Genomic DNA, 17445 nt, shown 5'->3' with positions numbered 1-17445 from the left:
ACAACAAACAAAATGTTGAAATGTTTTGGATCCTAATTCTCTGTGTGAACCCAGTAATATATATATATATATATATATATATATATATAAAAATAAAGGGATTAATTATGTGTGAACCCAGTATATATAAAAAAGAGATGATAGATTCTGGATGATAAATACCAGTACTGTATGACACTGGTTGCAACTGGAGATCATCGTCTAGTTAAATAAAACATAAGTAAACCTCGGGAGGATCACAGCTAGAATAGAAGAACATATTCATTAGTACATGTAATTCATATTCCAATAACGTAGGACAAAGGACTGAATATTCATGGGGAGACAGCTAAAACAAACCCAAAAAAAAATCTGAATTATTTTCAGTTTATTTATTGAACAGAAACATGGACATAGAAAACACTGCATGTATTGGACATTACTCTACTGCCTAGGCAGTGTGAATAGGGGTCTGAGACTACATCCCAAATGGAATACTAGTACTTTTGATCAGGACTCATATAGTGCACTATATAGGGAGGGGGTAGGGTCCCATTTGGGACGTAACCGGAGTCAAGATTGCACCACTCAACAGGCTGTTCCATCATGCTTCCTCTACCCACCAACACAGGCTGTTCCATCATACTTCCTCTACCTATCAACACAGGCTGTTCCATCATACTTCCTCTACCCACCAACATAGGCTGTTCCATCATGCTTCCTCTACCCATCAACATAGGCTGTTCCATCATGCTTCCTCTACCCATCAATACAGGTTATTCAATATGTCAGACACACAAATCATTTAGAAAAACATCTGAGTATTTTTTAAAAAGCAGCATCATGCAGGAAGCCATAAATAAACAAGTTATGAATTATTAAATAAAAAGAAGTCCTTTAAGCTTTTAAAAATATATTGGTTTTCAAAGCTGCTCCTTCAGTACCATGTCAAGTTCTTCTTGTAAATAAATGTCTCCTAGATTAAAAAGTTTAAAAAACACAAGAATCTGAAAACATCCCACTTTTGTTCTTAACCAGCTGCTCTTGGGCACACCACCATAGCTATTATTATTATTATTCAGTGTGTTTGTAATATGGTCAGTAAAGCATTGACAGCTAGTGACGACACACAAGCAAAATACAAAAACCTTTGTAAATATCAAATATATAAAAGTGAAAAAAAGGGGATGGGGTTGTGTTTAGAAAATTATATGCAGTCAACATATCAAAGAATATCATACCAGTCAACATATCAAAGAATATCATACCAGTCAACATATCAAAGAATATCATACCAGTCAACATATCAAAGAATATCATACCAGTCAACATATCAAAGAATATCATACCAGTCAACATAGCAAAGAATATCATACCAGTCAACATATCAAAGAATATCATACCAGTCAACATATCAAAGAATATCATACCAGTCAACATAGCAAAGAATATCATACCAGTCAACATAGCAAAGAATATCATACCAGTCAACATAGCAAAGAATATCATACCAGTCAACATATCAAAGAATATCATACCAGTCAACTTTGGTGAAAAACACCTTAGTAAAAAAAATTTACATTCTCCCCCCCCCCCCCCCCCCCCCACCGCCAAATCTAAAGCCAGATTCTCTCACCTTTTCCCAGATTACCAAAAAAGTCAAATGCATAAAAACATTGAAAATGTTTTTGTCCTTGAAATTGAACCAAACTACTTACAAACTTCAAATCAGTTAATATATTTTCCTTTTAGAAAATGAAAGCCATTATGTTTTAAAACTAGGGCTGTCAAAGTTAACTCGTTAAATAACGCGTGACATTTGTAATTCCGTAAAAACGAAATTGGACACCGTTAGTCTCCTTTCTTCATCACACGGAACCCTCTGAGCGCTCGTTTCCGCACGGACCGTTTTAAGCGCAACACACAACACGCTCTGTGCCTGGTCACCTCAGTCAGTGTGACCTCGGTCTCAGTAGCGCTGTCGGGCTCTTGTGGTGCACGACGCGTATAGCTTTGAACAACAGTTAAAAGGAAAACTGACATGAAGTTCAACCATAAACACATTCCCAGGCGTTTCTTTAGATAACAGCAAAAACATAAATTTGTACAAAAGCGGTTAGCTTACTTATGCTAACGCTAGCTAGCTAACCAAACTAAAATGTTTACAATGCATTGCCCTGATTGCATCTGGAATCAACCAGCTAGCTAACTTCCCACAAAAACATTAAATCCATCCCATTTACCTAACGTTACCGTTTTAGTTTTCAGGTTAAGTTAAGAAAAATATCCCAATTCTAGTAGCAGCTTGTGACTAGTTGGTGTTGAAGAACATGGATCAGTATCCTAGGCTAGATCTAATAGTTGTATTATATTTGACAAGACCTCAGACCTGTCTGATCGGTTGTTAATTGGACATGTTTAAAATCTCTGTCTCCATGGATACAGTTCTATTTTCCTTATAGTCGACACTCCAATCAGAAATTGGGAGAACACTCATTTAGAATGCCTGAAGCTTTCAGGACGTGAGTGTGTGTGTGGCAAATGAGGAAGTGTTAAACTTCAAGAGCATTGATAAGAGGGAGTAGAGGCCGACTGAAACAGTGGGAGCGTTAACATCTATGTTAGCCGTTTATAGTTTAAAATGCCATTAAAAACATTCATACAGGTGATTTTGTCTCTTGCCCTTACAATTCAAAACATAGTATGTCTATAACTCAACGCACTGCTTTTTAAAATTATATATATATTTTTTAGGGCCAAATTTAATCAAATAAAAAAAAAAATATTACTAATGCTATTAACTCTATTAATTATTTGAATCGTTTGACAGCCCTATTTAAAAACTAAACAAATTCACTTTTGCAAATTATTTCCTTTCTGGAAAATGTTTCAACTTAGTATGCTGTTATGGTAGCCATGCAATAACTGCACTCAGGAAGAGAAGTGCACTTAATTTGAATTTTAAAAAGGACCAAACTTATTTAATACACTTCAGAGTACTCTGTTCCACCTCATCCCCCTCTTCTTGTTCCACCTCTCTTTGATCAGTTTGTCAAGTTCGCTTGTTCTCAGCTGTAGAACTCCAGCTCCCAGAATCCTCAGCTCTCCAGAAAACCAATAATTCGATTGCATCATTTCCCCACTGCTTCCTCTCCCCCAGTGTCACGGTGACCAGGAATCAAATGCACCATCACCACTATACACATACTAAGGGCCTGTTTGAATCCATTTGATCGCACTATAAAACGGTTCTGTACCGTATGTACAAAAGTCACTCGGGCTCCTGTGTGGCTCTCAGAACTTGAAGAGGTTGATAAAGCCTTGTGGAGAAACAGGTTTACAGCAGCTCTCTGTGTTGTTGGCTGTGCAAGGGTGGTTTGTATCCTGAAACCACACAGAGAGAGAGAGAGAGAATTTAGTATAGTAAATTAATTCTAAAGAAACAGAAATAACTGTCTAATTACTACTATGTAATAAGTGTTAATTGTATTTGAATAGAGAGAAAGAGAGAAAGCGAGAGAGAGAGCAAGAGACAGTGATGATGGAATGAGAGATGTTGAAGTGTTCCCAACACTACCTTCCAGAAGAGGATGTGGCAGTGTGTGACCCAGAGAGAGACAGAGAGAGTGATGATGGAATGAGAGATGTTGAAGTGTTCTCAACACTACCTTCCAGAAGAGGATGTGGCAGTGTGTGACACAGAGAGACACAGAGAGAGACAGAGATTATGGAATGAGAGATGTTGAAGTGTTCCCAACGCTACCTTCCAGAAGAGGATGTGGCAGTGTGACCCAGAGAGAGACAGAGAGAGTGATGTTGGAATGAGAGATGTTGAAATGTTCCCAACGCTACCTTCCAGAAGAGGATGTGGCAGTGTGTGACCCAGAGAGAGACAGAGATGATGGAATGAGAGATGTTGAAATGTTCCCAACACTACCTTCCAGAAGAGGATGTGGCAGTGTGTGACCCAGAGAGAGACAGAGATGATGGAATGAGAGATGTTGAAGTGTTCCCAACGCTACCTTCCAGAAGAGGATGTGGCAGTGTGTGCAGAACTGCAGGGTTTCACTGTATTGCTCTCTGACAGGGTAGCAGCGACACAGCTTAAAGTACATCTTCTTCCACTCCAACTGGCCCTTGTCTGACACCATCAGACGCTTACGGATCTGCACAGAGAACACACACACACACACACACACACACACACAACCTTGAGTCATGTTTAACTCCAAATGCTTGCAGCTTTTGATATCTGCACTGCAACAAAATAAAACACACACACACACAAAAAGAGATGCATTCAGTTTTAGGGTTAGGAGCTAGGGTTAGGAGCTAGGGTTAGGAGCTAGGGTTAGGAGCTAGGGTTAGGAGCTAGGGTTAGGAGCTAGGGTTAGGAGCTAGGGTTAGGAGCTAGGGTTAGGAGCTAGGGTTAGGAGCTAGGGTTAGGAGCTAGGGTTAGGAGCTAGGGTTAGGAGCTAGGGTTAGGAGCTAGGGTTAGGAGCTAGGGTTAGGAGCTAGGGTTAGAGTTTTAGGGTTAAGGTTAGAAGGGTTAGGGTTAAGGGTTAGGAGCTAGGGTTAGGAGCTAGAGTTAAGGTTAAGGAAAATAAGATTTGAAATGGGACTGAATTGTGTGTCCCCACAAAGTTAGTTATGTGTGTGTGTGTATATATATATAAATACCAGTCTGTACCTGTCTGTCAGTGAAGTGGTACTGGCAGAGCCTCTTCCACAGCAGCCTGTCCTCAGTGAGTTGTCCCAGGTCTGGAGTCACCTGTCCCAAACTGACCAGGTCCCTGCCATCTGACAGACGCTCCATGATGTTCAGCTGCAGGCTGGCAGGCAGGTCTGTTAGGGTCATACCCTTAGACACAGGCTGGAGGGGGGGGGGGGGGGGGCGACAGTGGGTTAACTGCCTGTTCAGGGGCAGAACGACAGATTTGTACCTTGTCAGCTCGGGGGTTTGAACTTGCAACCTTCCGGTTACTAGTCCAACGCTCTAACCACTAGGCTACCCTGCCGCCTCTACACTCTAACCACTAGGCTACCTGCCTCCTCTACACTCTAACCACTAGGCTACCCTGCCGCCTCTACACTCTAACCACTAGGCTACCCTGCCGCCTCTACACTCTAACCACTAGGCTACCCTGCCACCCCTTCCACATAAGGTGGAAGCTTTTGGTTCGGCTTCCTTTCTACCTTCAGCAACAATATATTCCTTATATCCATTCTTATTAAAGCATCTCTAGTCCTGGGGGGTGTCAGTGATTGGCTGAATTAGTCCTGGGGGTATCAGTGATTGGCTGAATTCCAACTAGCTGGGTCTCACAGGTCTAAAACAACGAAGGTAAATCCAGAAACGTAGAGATGCCTGCAGGATCCCAGGACCAGAGTGGCTCCATTCTAATATAGTCTTTCATTTCCTTGACAGATTCCTTATGATCCTGTAAAAGATTGGGGGCTCAACCCTGTTGATCTGAATGTTGTCTAGCTGTTATTGCCACTGTAGAATGTTCTCCATGCTAACTAACTAGCTGTGCCTGTCCTACTCACCCTGTTGATCTGAATGTTGTCTAGCTGTTATTGCCACTGTAGAATGTTCTCCATGCTAACTAACTAGCTGTGCCTGTCCTACTCACCCTGTTGATCTGAATGTTGTCTAGCTGTTATTGCCACTGTAGAATGTTCTCCATGCTAACTAACTAGCTGTGCCTGTCCTACTCACCCTGTTGATCTGAATGTTGTCTAGCTGTTATTGCCACTGTAGAATGTTCTCCATGCTAACTAGCTAACTAACTAGCTGTGCCTGTCCTACTCATCCTGTTGATCTGAATGTTGTCTAGCTGTTATTGCCACTGTAGGATGTTCTCCATGCTAACTAGCTAACTAACTAGCTAACTAGCTGTGCCTGTCCTACTCACCCTGTTGATCTGAATGTTGTCTAGCTGTTATTGCCACTGTAGAATGTTCTCCATACTAACTTGCTAACTAACTAGCTGTGCCTGTCCTACTCACCCTGTTGATCTGAATGTTGTCTAGCTGTTATTGCCACTGTAGAATGTTCTCCATGCTAACTAGCTAGCTAACTAGCTGTGCCTGTCCTACTCACCCTGTTGATCTGAATGTTGTCCAGCTGTTGTTGCCACTGTAGAATGTTCTCCATGCTAACTAGCTAACTAACTAGCTAACTAGCTGTGCCTGTCCTACTCACCCTGTTGATCTGAATGTTGTCTAGCTGTTATTGCCACTGTAGAATGTTCTCCATGCTAACTAGCTAGCTAACTAGCTGTGCCTGTCCTACTCACCCTGTTGATCTGAATGTTGTCCAGCTGTTGTTGCCACTGCAGGATGTTCTCCATGCGATGGACCCAACAGTTGATGTTCCCCACCAGAACAGACTTCCCCATATCCTGCACCAGACCACACAGAGACACGTACAGGGTCTGAAGGAGCTCCTTGATGGGCCGAACATTCTGCTGGTCACCGAGGACTGTGGAGGGAGAGGACAAGAGAAACATTTTTCAGCAACTCTCAGGAAGACAAAATGGAAGTAGATTTCAATAGTACTTCTAAACATTGTATTATGAATGTGTTATTTCATTATTTTTTTAAAGGATACATCATGTCAGTGCAGTTAACACACATGGTGTTCCCTTGGCAGTGCTATTTACATAACCCATTCTAGATCTACCAATGGGTTCATAACATTTCCTAAACAACATTAACCTTTGTTTAGCCTGAAGGAACATTTAGTCTACAAAAATCAGACCACAGAGAGGACTGTGTGTTGACTGTTATCATTTCCACTGAGAACCATGATGTAGTGGCCATGATTCATTACACCTTCTAGTGGCCATGATTCATTACACCTTCTAGTGGCCATGATTCATTACACCTTCTAGTGGCCATGATTCATTACACCTTCTATCATGAAAAACATGCCGGTCAATGGGTTTTGATGACATTTACATGACCTGGTCTCTTGAGCATGATAAGAGGAAGTATGGAGGTCGTAATGCTCCCCAGACCTGGTTGTTGACATGATTAGAGGAAGTATGGAGGTCGTAATGCTCCCGAGACCTGGTTGTTGACATGATTAGAGGAAGTATGGAGGTCGTAATGCTCCCCAGACCTGGTTGTTGACATGATTAGAGGAAGTATGGAGGTCGTAGTGCTCCCCAGACCTGGTTGATGAGGTTGTTGACATGATTAGAGGAAGTATGGAGGTCGTAGTGCTCCCCAGACCTGGTTGTTGAGGTTGTTGACATGATTAGAGGAAGTATGGAGGTCGTAAAGCTCCCCAGACCTGGTTGTTGACATGATTAGAGGAAGTATGGAGGTAGTAATGCTCCCCAGACCTGGTTGATGAGGTTGTTGACATGATTAGAGGAAGTATGGAGGTAGTAATGCTCCCCAGACCTGGTTGTTGAGGTTGTTGACATGATTAGAGGAAGTATGGAGGTCGTAAAGCTCCCCAGACCTGGTTGTTGACATGATTAGAGGAAGTATGGAGGTCGTAATGCTCCCCAGACCTGGTTGTTGACATGATTAGAGGAAGTATGGAGGTCGTAATGCTCCCCAGACCTGGTTGTTGACATGATTAGAGGAAGTATGGAGGTCGTAATGCTCCCCAGACCTGGTTGTTGACATGATTAGAGGAAGTGTGGAGGTCGTAATGCTCCCCAGACCTAGTTGTTGACATGATTAGAGGAAGTATGCAGGTACACAATAATAAACTAGGAAGTCATGAAGAAATGAAGAGAGAGGGGAGAAAGACCGGATTTGAGATTCAAACAGAAAGAGAGCTCACCTTTATGCACCACTCTCTCCAGGATGTTCATGTAATTTTTCTGAGCCACTCCGCTGAGCGAGGGCAGCTGGGACTTGGCAATGAGCTCCAGCAGCTAGAAAGAGAGACAGAGAGAGAGAGACAGAGAGAGCCAGAGAGAGAGAGAGACAGAGAGAGAGACAGAAAACAGACATAAATATCAGCAGGCCTACTGTCAGACTCACAGACTCTCTGTGTTCCTCCATTACTTACTGTTTGCTATGCTTCTCTGTCTCTGCGTCACAAATAGCAAGGGCCTGGTCAAAAGCAGTGCACTATGGGCCCTGGTCAAAAGCAGTGCGCTACAAAGGAAATAGAGTGCCATTTGGGACTCAAGCTGTTCTTCCATGACTGACTGCTTATTATGGTTTTTCTCTCTGTATGTGTAGGAAGACAGACTGAGCTAATTTCAAAACAACCTCCAGGTCTCTAACTATCAGCAGACTGTTGGAACAGAGGAGGTGTCTCCACGTCTCTATCAGCAGACTGTTGGAACAGAGGAGGTGTCTCCACGTCTCTATCAGCAGACTGTTGGAACGGAGGAGGTGTCTCCTGGTCTCTATCAGCAGACTGTTGGAACAGAGGTGGTGTCTCCTGGTCTCTATCAGCAGACTGTTGGAACAGAGGAGGTGTCTCCTGGTCTCTATCAGCAGACTGTTGGAACAGAGGAGGTGTCTCCTGGTCTCTATCAGCAGACTGTTGGAACAGAGGAGGTGTCTCCTGGTCTCTATCAGCAGACTGTTGGAACAGAGGAGGTGTCTCCTCGTCTCTAACTATCATCAGACTGTTGGAACGGAGGAGATGTCTCCTGGTCTCTATCATCACACTTTTGGAACAGAGGTGGTGTCTCCACGTCTCTAACTATCATCAGACTGTTGGAACGGAGGAGGTGTCTCCACATCTCTATCAGCAGACTGTTGGAACAGAGGAGGTGTCTCCACATCTCTATCAGCAGACTGTTGGAACAGAGGAGGTGTCTCCTGGTCTCTATCATCAGACTGTTGGAACGGGGGAGGTGTCTCCACGTCTCTAACTATCATCAGACTGTTGGAACGGAGGAGGTGTCCCCTGGTCTCTAACTATCAGCAGACTGTTGGAACGGAGGAGGTGTTTGGAAACTCTGCACCTGGCTAGAACTCTCTAGCCCCATCATGACTCAGTGGATACACAGACACATTCTTGAAAGGGAACATCTATGCATGAATCCTATAAGGGCTTTAGAGCGTGCTCGTGTGTGTGTGTGTGTGTGTGTGTGTCTCCCCCTGTGTGTTTACATGCCTACAGTATCCCTGCCACTAGAACACTGTTCCCACTGGCTGGGGCAGGTTGTCTTGCCCAAGCCCTGGCTGGGGCAGGGTGTCTCTAGTCCAACACAGTGTACACCACAGCATCTAGTCCAACACAGTGTACACCACAGCATCTAGTCCAACACAGTGTACACCACAGCATCTAGTCCAACACAGTGTACACCACGGCATCTAGTCCAACACAGTGTACACCACAGCATCTAGTCCAACACACTGTACACCACAGCATCTAGTCCAACACAGTGTACACCACAGCATCTAGTCCAACACAGTGTACACCACAGCATCTAGTCCAACACACTGTACACCACGGCATCTAGTCCAACACAATGTACACCACGGCCAGGACAGGGGTGGCATGTGTGGCATGCAACAACAGACACAGCTACTGACACCATGGAGAAACTGGTCCTTACACCAGTCTGGACAGGACATGTGACCATTGTCAGCACCCCCCCCCCACAAACAAAACACAAGAGCCCCTTAAGGCGTCCACATGCTTCCCATCCCAAACAGTTTACGCATATCAATAAATAAATAAATAAATAAATATATATATATATATATAATGACCACATTCAGTGGCGTTTCTGTTCTTCGGTGAAGGTTGTTTTTTTTTGTGGTTGTTAGTGCAGAACATTTTGTCTCCAAGGCAAGCCTCAGGTCGGGGGCCTCAGGTCGGGGGCCTCAGGTCGGGGGCCTCAGGTCGGGGGCCTCAGGTCGGGGGCCTCAGGTCGGGGGCCTCAGGTCGGGGGCCTCAGGTCGGGGGCCTCAGGTCGGGGGCCTCAGGTCGGGGGCCTCAGGTCTCAGGTCGGGGGCCTCAGGTCTCAGGTCGGGGGCCTCAGGTCTCAGGTCGGGGGCCTCAGGTCTCAGGTCGGGGGCCTCAGGTCTCAGGTCGGGGGCCTCAGGTCTCAGGTCGGGGGCCTCAGGTCTCAGGTCGGGGGCCTCAGGTCTCAGGACGGGGGCCTCAGGTCTCAGGACGGGGGCCTCAGGTCTCAGGACGGGGGCCTCAGGTCTCAGGACGGGGGCCTCAGGTCTCAGGACGGGGGCCTCAGGTCGGGGGCCTCAGTCGACGCCCCTTCGCCAGTGATTGGTCAACAGTAGGAGTTCTTCAGTTGAAGGGTTTGTTTTCATTCGACGAATATCAAAATCGTTTTCATGCAAAAAAAAAAAATCCACTTGGAAAATATTAAAACAAACATCTTTGTTAGATTGTAAAATTGTACGACTAAGATCTCCTCTGTAAACATGAATGATAGATTGGGGGCGGATCCCGAGTGGCGCAGTGGTTTAAGGCGTCACTACAGACCCGGGTTCGTTCCCAGGCGGTGTCACAACCGGTCGTGATCGGGAGTACCATTGGGCGACGCACAATTGGCACAGCGTCGTGCGGGTTAGGGGAGGTGCTTTCCTTGGCTCATCGCGCTCTAGCGTCTCCTTGTGGCGGGCCGGGCACCTGCAGGCTGACTCGGACGGCAGTCGAACAGCGTTTCCTCCAACACATTGGTGCGGCTGGCTTCCGGGTTAAGCGGACGGGGTGTTGTGAAGTGCAGTTTTGGCGGGTCATGTTTCAGAGGACGCATGACTCGACCTTCGCCTCCCGAGCACGTAGGGGAGTTGCAGCGATGAGACAAGATCATAATTGAGAAAAAAGGAGGTCAAATAAAACAATCATAATAATTCATTACAGATTTATTGAGTTATCTGCGATTAATTCTGACTATTTTTAGGAAGTGTATAATGGCTACAGCATCTCAAAATGGACGCATTTTCCTCATTTTTCAAGCGAAGGTCTTTTATTGAGTTCGGCTAGGCACCAGCCAAACTGAAGCATGCGGAAGGCTTTACCCTCCCCTCAACTTCCCTCAAGTGTCTGAGTGTGCCTCTCCTCTCCTCTCCCTCCACCCCCCCCCTACCTCTTCACAGCCCCAACAAGTGTCTGTGCGTGGAGGAATGGCAGCAGTAGGTCAGGACATTGTGTATGTGTGTGTGTGTACTTATAGCCTCCACTCTACACTAACTAACCGTCAACGTAGGTTTTGTGGGTCTCCATTTCCACTAACCCAGAGAGTATTGTAGGTTTTGTGGGTCTCCATTTCCACTAACCCAGAGAGTATTGTAGGTTTTGTGGGTCTCCATTTCCACTAACCCAGAGAGTATTGTAGGTTTTGTTGGTCTCCATTTCCACTAACCCAGAGAGTATTGCAGGTCTTGTGGGTCTCCATTTCCACTAACCCAGAGAGTATTGCCTAATAGATCAACACGTAGCTGTGTTTCCATGATCGTTGTTGTGTCACCCTATGGGCCCTGCTTAAAAAGTAGTGCACTACATTATATAGGGAATACGGTGTTATTTGGGGTCCCGGACAAAGTAGTGCACTACATTATATAGGGAATACAGTGGCATTTGGGGTCCCGGACAAAGTAGTGCACTACATTATATAGGGAATACGGTGGCATTTGGGACGCAGTGGTAAACCTGATCGGTGTGGGGTAAACCTGATCGGTGTGGGGTAAACCTGATCGGTGTGGGGTAAACCTGATCGGTGTGGGGTAAACCTGATCGGTGTGGGGTAAACCTGATCGGTGTGGGGTAAACCTGATCGGTGTGGGGTGAACCTGATCGGTGTGGGGTAAACCTGATCGGTGTGGGGTGAACCTGATCGGTGTGGGGTGAACCTGATCGGTGGGGTAAACCTGATCGGTGTGGGGTAAACCTGATCGGTGTGGGGTAAACCTGATCGGTGTGGGGTAAACCTGATCAGTGTGGGGTAAACCTGATCGGTGTGGGGTAAACCTGATCGGTGTAGGGTGAACCTGATCGGTGGGGTAAACCTGATCGGTGTGGGGTGAACCTGATCGTGTGGGGTGATCGGTGTGATCGGTGTGGGGTGATCGGTGTGGGGTAAACCTGATCGGTGTGGGGTAAACCTGATCGGTGTGGGGTAAACCTGATCGGTGTGGGGTAAACCTGATCGCTGTGGGGTAAACCTGATCGCTGTGGGGTAAACATGATCGCTGTGGGGTGATCGGTGTGGGGTAAACCTGATCGCTGTGGGGTGATCGGTGTGGGGTGAACCTGATCGGTGTGGGGTAAACCTGTGGGGTAAACCTGATCAGTGTGGGGTAAACCTGTGGGGTAAACCTGATCGGTGTGGGGTAAACCTGATCGGTGTGGGGTAAACCTGATTGGTGTGGGGTAAACCTGATCGGTGTGGGGTGATCGGTGTGGGGTAAACCTGATCGGTGTGGGGTAAACCTGATCGCTGTGGGGTGATCGGTGTGGGGTAAACCTGATCGGTGTGGGGTAAACAGTGTGGGGTAAACGGTATGGGGTAAACGGTGTGGGGTAAACGGTGTGGGGTAAACGGTGTGGGGTAAACGGTGTGGGGTAAACCTGATCGGTGTGGGGTAAACCTGATCGGTGTGGGGTAAACCTGATCAGATTACCTAAGATATTATTCTGATGATCGTCTGTACTTACTGTTCAGAATAATCTAGTTATCTTTTAAATCAACAGAGAGAGAGAGATGTGTTCAAAGCAGACCACCAAACACACACCGTATCTCTCTCTCCCTCACAGAGTCTCTCTCGCTCCCTCACAGGCCGCTGTGAGTTAAGAGAATATCTCCAAAGAGCCTCTTGTCTGGAGAGAAGTGATAAGGCCCAGAGAGAGAGAGAGACAGCAGAGACAGAAACAGCAGAGAGAGACAGAAACAGCAGAGAGAAAGAGAGCAGAGAGAGAAAGAGAGAGACAGCAGAGAGAGAGAGAAAAACAGCAGAGAGAAACAGCAGAGAGAGACAGCAGAGAGAGACAGCAGAGAGAAACAGCAGAGAGAAAGAGAGCAGAGAGAGAAAGAGAGAGACAGCAGAGAGAGAGAGAAAGACAGCAGAGAGAAACAGCAGAGACAGCAGAGAGAGACAGCAGAGAGAAACAGCAGAGAGACAGCAGAGAGAAACAACAGAGAGACAGCAGAGAGAGACAGCAGAGAGAAACAGCAGAGAGACAGCAGAGAGAAAGAGAGACAGCAGTGAGAAAGAGAGACAGCAGAGAGAGAGAAGAGAGCGAGCAAGAGACCTACACGCCCAGGACATAACACAGCCCTTTAAACACCCCTCAGTACTGTGTCTGAGGTTAACCCTTTAAAAAGGTTTAAACTCCTACTCTCTATGGTAACACCCTTTAATGTTCAACATTACATTAGTATGAATGCACAATGTGATATTTGTCATTTTCCTAAGGTGACGCCGAAGGACAATTCACATCCTCAGATGGACAATAAAGTTATATTCCAATCTCATAGGAATCCTCAGATGGACAATAAAGTTATGTTCCAATCTCATGGGAATCCTCAGATGGACAATAAAGTTATATTCCAATCTCATGGGAATCCTCAGATGGACAATAAAGTTATGTTCCAATCTCATAGGAATCCTCAGATGGACAATAAAGTTATATTCCAATCTCATAGGAATCCTCAGATGGACAATAAAGTTATATTCCAATCTCATGGGAATCCTCAGATGGACAATAAAGTTATATTCCAATCTCATAGGAATCCCCCGATGGACAATAAAGTTATGTTCCAATCTCATAGGAATCCTCAGATGGACAATAAAGTTATATTCCAATCTCATAGGAATCCCCCGATGGACAATAAAGTTATATTCCAATCTCATAGGAATCCCCCGATGGGAACATAACTTTATTGTCCAATCTCGTAGTAATCCCTTCATGATGATTTAACACAGGAGTAGAAGGGAGAAGTCAACCCACCCGTACGACATAGTTGAACCTCCGGTTGTCCTTGATGGCACTGCAGAAGTCCAGCCGGTTGAACGCTTCTCCCAGAGTGCAGTAACCATGACGCTGGGATAATTAGGAACGATCGGGTATTAGTGTCTGGTTCAGGGGCAACAGGGTATACAGTAACTGTTTATGTTTAGAATGACTATGTTAATAAAGAGACCTTCCTTCCTTCCTCCCTCCCTCCCTCCCTCCCTTCCTTCCTTCATCCCTTCCTTCCTTCCTTCCTTCCCTCCTTCCTCCCTCCCTCACCTCTTTAGTGCTTCCTTTGTGAACGTAAATCCATTTCTCTTTGTGGAAATCTGTAGGAAAAAGGAGAGTGTGTTATTGAGGACATTCATTAAAAAAAAGGACCTAGCATCACTGTGCCGACGACCATTTCCTGTGTAAAATGTCTTTATAATGTCATTGGCCGGTACTGTAATACTGTAGGTTAAACTTACAGGGAATCTTTGCGTTGTTGTTCATGAAGTCTTTCCTTCTCTTCTTGGCTGCCATGTCGTATGTAACAGACAGCCGCAGATTCTCCTGGAAGCAATCGTCCTCTGTTTTGCAATAGCTGGAAGACAGACCATACATCCTGTTAACAATAGCTGGAAGACTGACCATACATCCTGTTACCCATAGCTGGAAGACTGACCATACATCCTGTTAGCAATAGCTGGAAGACAGACCATACATCCTGTTAGCAATAGCTGGAAGACAGACCATACATCCTGTTAGCAATAGCTGGAAGACAGACCATACATCCTGTTAGCAATAGCTGGAAGACAGACCATACATCCTGTTAGAAATAGCTGGAAGACAGACCATACATCCTGTTAGCAATAGCTGGAAGACAGACCATACATCCTGTTAGCCATAGCTGGAAGACAGACCATACATCCTGTTAGCAATAGCTGGAAGACAGACCATACATCCTGTTAGCAATAGCTGGAAGACAGACCATACATCCTGTTAGCAATAGCTGGAAGACAGACCATACATCCTGTTAGCAATAGCTGGAAGACTGACCATACATCCTGTTAGCAATAGCTGGAAGACTGACCATACATCCAGTTACACATCTGGTGTACAAAAAGCTACATTTATGCACTTTAAATAAACAAAAAATGGTTGAGTTTTATCATTGTATGAAATGTTTTTAAAAATGGCTCATTTGAGATGATGGTTTTCCAAACAGGTAGGCATATAGTTGGCTTCAAACTGCCTGGAGTCAGGTTCCACTGTAATTCCAACAGACGTCTTCTAATCCCATCACTTGTACAGTAGTTATTTATAGCACAATGATTAACGAGTAGGAACACAGGCTCAAAACACACAATAACAACAACACAATAACGTCTCCTGCTTAGCCGTAGTTTAACAGCAAGAGCAAATACCGTATTGTGATTAAACGTCACATTAGGTTTCTATCACTTATCTATTTATCGCTTATTTTAGAGGTAGACTGAATGTCAAATTGTCAAGATGTATATATTTGTTCTCCTTCTCTGTCCCCCTGCCGCAATCTCTCAATTGAAGGGGATTTATTGGTATGGGAAACATGTGTTAACATGGCCAACGCAAGTGAACTAGGTAATAAACAAAAGTGTCTCTCTCTCTATCGCTCTCTCAGAGCATTTCATGGAAAACTCCTTGGATAACTTGATGGCGCACTTCAGTTGTTCTCGATGTCACTAGCTGGTGTCGATGCTGCTCAAGACTAAATGTATCAGGAAGCACAAACACAACAAAAAAATAAACTCAGTTTCCGATACTGACCTCACGTCTGAGTCATTGCTGTTTTTGTCGTCTAAAGAATAGTTTTTCCATCCTTCTTCAGTTTTAACCCAGCTCTGACCCGGGGACCGCCAATCCTGTCCTAGAAAAGGCATTCTCGACAGTTTAAAAATCAACAACGCCGAAAGAAAATGATAGTTCTGACTTTATGTTGAAGAACGTTAAATGTTGTAAGATACAGGTTTGTTTTTGTCTCCCGTCTGGTCTTCCCATAAAGCGTCTGATGTGTTGTCTAGTATTGTGAGTGCGCGGCGGCCCTTTTTATTCTCCTGTGAACAATCCGGAAAGTCAACACTTGAGCTCCTCCCCCCTTTTTGGAAACTGTGCGGCAACACGTGGCTTTGTTTATCTTCTTCGCTATTGCAAAACGACCCAGGGAAGGAATACTGTCACCCACAGTGGGGGTTTAGGGGGCAAATGTCCTGTGCTGGAAGATACATGAACCATTTTATACTGCTGAATCAGAGCTTTTTCATTTGACCTTGACACAACAAGCCTTTCTTGATGACGTAGTTAAAATAATCTTATCCGTTTCTGTAAAATTCCCCTGACTCATCCCTGGAAGTTAAAAATGAAGTCTCTTCTCAGGATTCTGCTAGAGTGCAGGGTTACATTGGGGGGAAACAAGATGTATAAGGGGGGAGGGAGGTAAATTGAGCCGTACTCTAGGAAAACATACACCAAATTAATAATTCCACCAAATATTTAGGAAGAGGTCATCATTTCATAGAGTCTGTGAAGGAAGAAACCACTTGGAAAAAGTGGTAAGCAAGTTATGTGCATCGATTTTCACCAAGTCAGATGAATGTATTAGGCTGGAAGTTTCCTTGTAGCTCTGTGGGCTAGTAGTTTGCCTTGGGGTAAGTTTAGCCAATGGCCTTGGAGTATCCAATGGTTGAGTCAATGGCCTTGGAGTATCCAATGGTTGAGCCAATGGCCTTGGAGTATCCAATGGTTGAGCCAATGGCCTTGGAGTATCCAATGGTTGAGCCAATGGCCTTGGAGTATCCAATGGTTGAGCCAAAGGCCTTGGAGTATCCAATGGTTGAGCCAATGGCCTTGGAGTATCCAATGGTTGAGCCAATGGCCTTGGAGTATCCAATGGTTGAGCCAATGGCCTTGGAGTATCCAATGGTTGAGCCAATGGCCTTGGAGTATCCAATGGTTGAGCCAATGGCCTTGGAGTATTTTGGCAAGTTGAGGAAATGTAAGTATTTGCAAAGCATTAGAACAGACTGGGTAACTGGAGTCTCAGTAGAACAGACTGGGTAACTGGAGTCTCAGTAGAACAGACTGGGTAACTGGAGTCTCAGTAGAACAGACTGGGTAACTGGAGTCTCAGTAGAACAGACTGGGTAACTGGAGTCTCAGTAGAACAGACTGGGTAACTGGAGTCTCAGTAGAACAGACTGGGTAACTGGAGTCTCAGTAGAACAGACTGGGTAACTGGAGTCTCAGTAGAACAGACTGGGTAACTGGAGTCTCAGTAGAACAGACTGGGTAACTGGAGTCTCAGTAGAACAGACTGGGTAACTGGAGTCTCAGTAGAACAGACTGGGTAACTGGAGTCTCAGTAGAACAGACTGGGTAACTGGAGTCTCAGTAGAACAGACTGGGTAACTGGAGTCTCAGTAGAACAGACTGGGTAACTGGAGTCTCAGTAGAACAGACTGGGTAACTGGAGTCTCAGTAGAACAGACTGGGTAACTGGAGTCTCAGTAGAACAGACTGGGTAACTGGAGTCT

At 45.1% G+C, this 17445-nt stretch overlaps 1 protein-coding gene across 1 annotated transcript; it reads right to left on the bottom strand.

Annotated features, from left to right (window-relative positions):
- Nucleotides 1-356: 356 nt before the first annotated feature.
- Nucleotides 357-15934, bottom strand: fbxo32 (F-box protein 32). The gene is given in 10 exon segments (NM_001193326.1): nucleotides 357-1220; nucleotides 1518-3363; nucleotides 4002-4145; nucleotides 4670-4852; nucleotides 6282-6466; nucleotides 7787-7880; nucleotides 13889-13981; nucleotides 14171-14220; nucleotides 14362-14477; nucleotides 15683-15934. Coding segments are annotated over 9 exon segments (1068 nt in total). The 5' UTR covers nucleotides 15796-15934; the 3' UTR covers nucleotides 357-1220; nucleotides 1518-3273.
- Nucleotides 15935-17445: the final 1511 nt, after the last annotated feature.

This window comes from Oncorhynchus mykiss, chromosome 2, assembly GCF_013265735.2.
Source record: "Oncorhynchus mykiss isolate Arlee chromosome 2, USDA_OmykA_1.1, whole genome shotgun sequence".
In the NCBI taxonomy this organism is placed as follows: domain Eukaryota; kingdom Metazoa; phylum Chordata; class Actinopteri; order Salmoniformes; family Salmonidae; genus Oncorhynchus; species Oncorhynchus mykiss.
The sequence above is the reverse complement of the archived record's forward strand: the minus strand, read 5'-3'. Positions and strand labels throughout refer to the sequence as shown.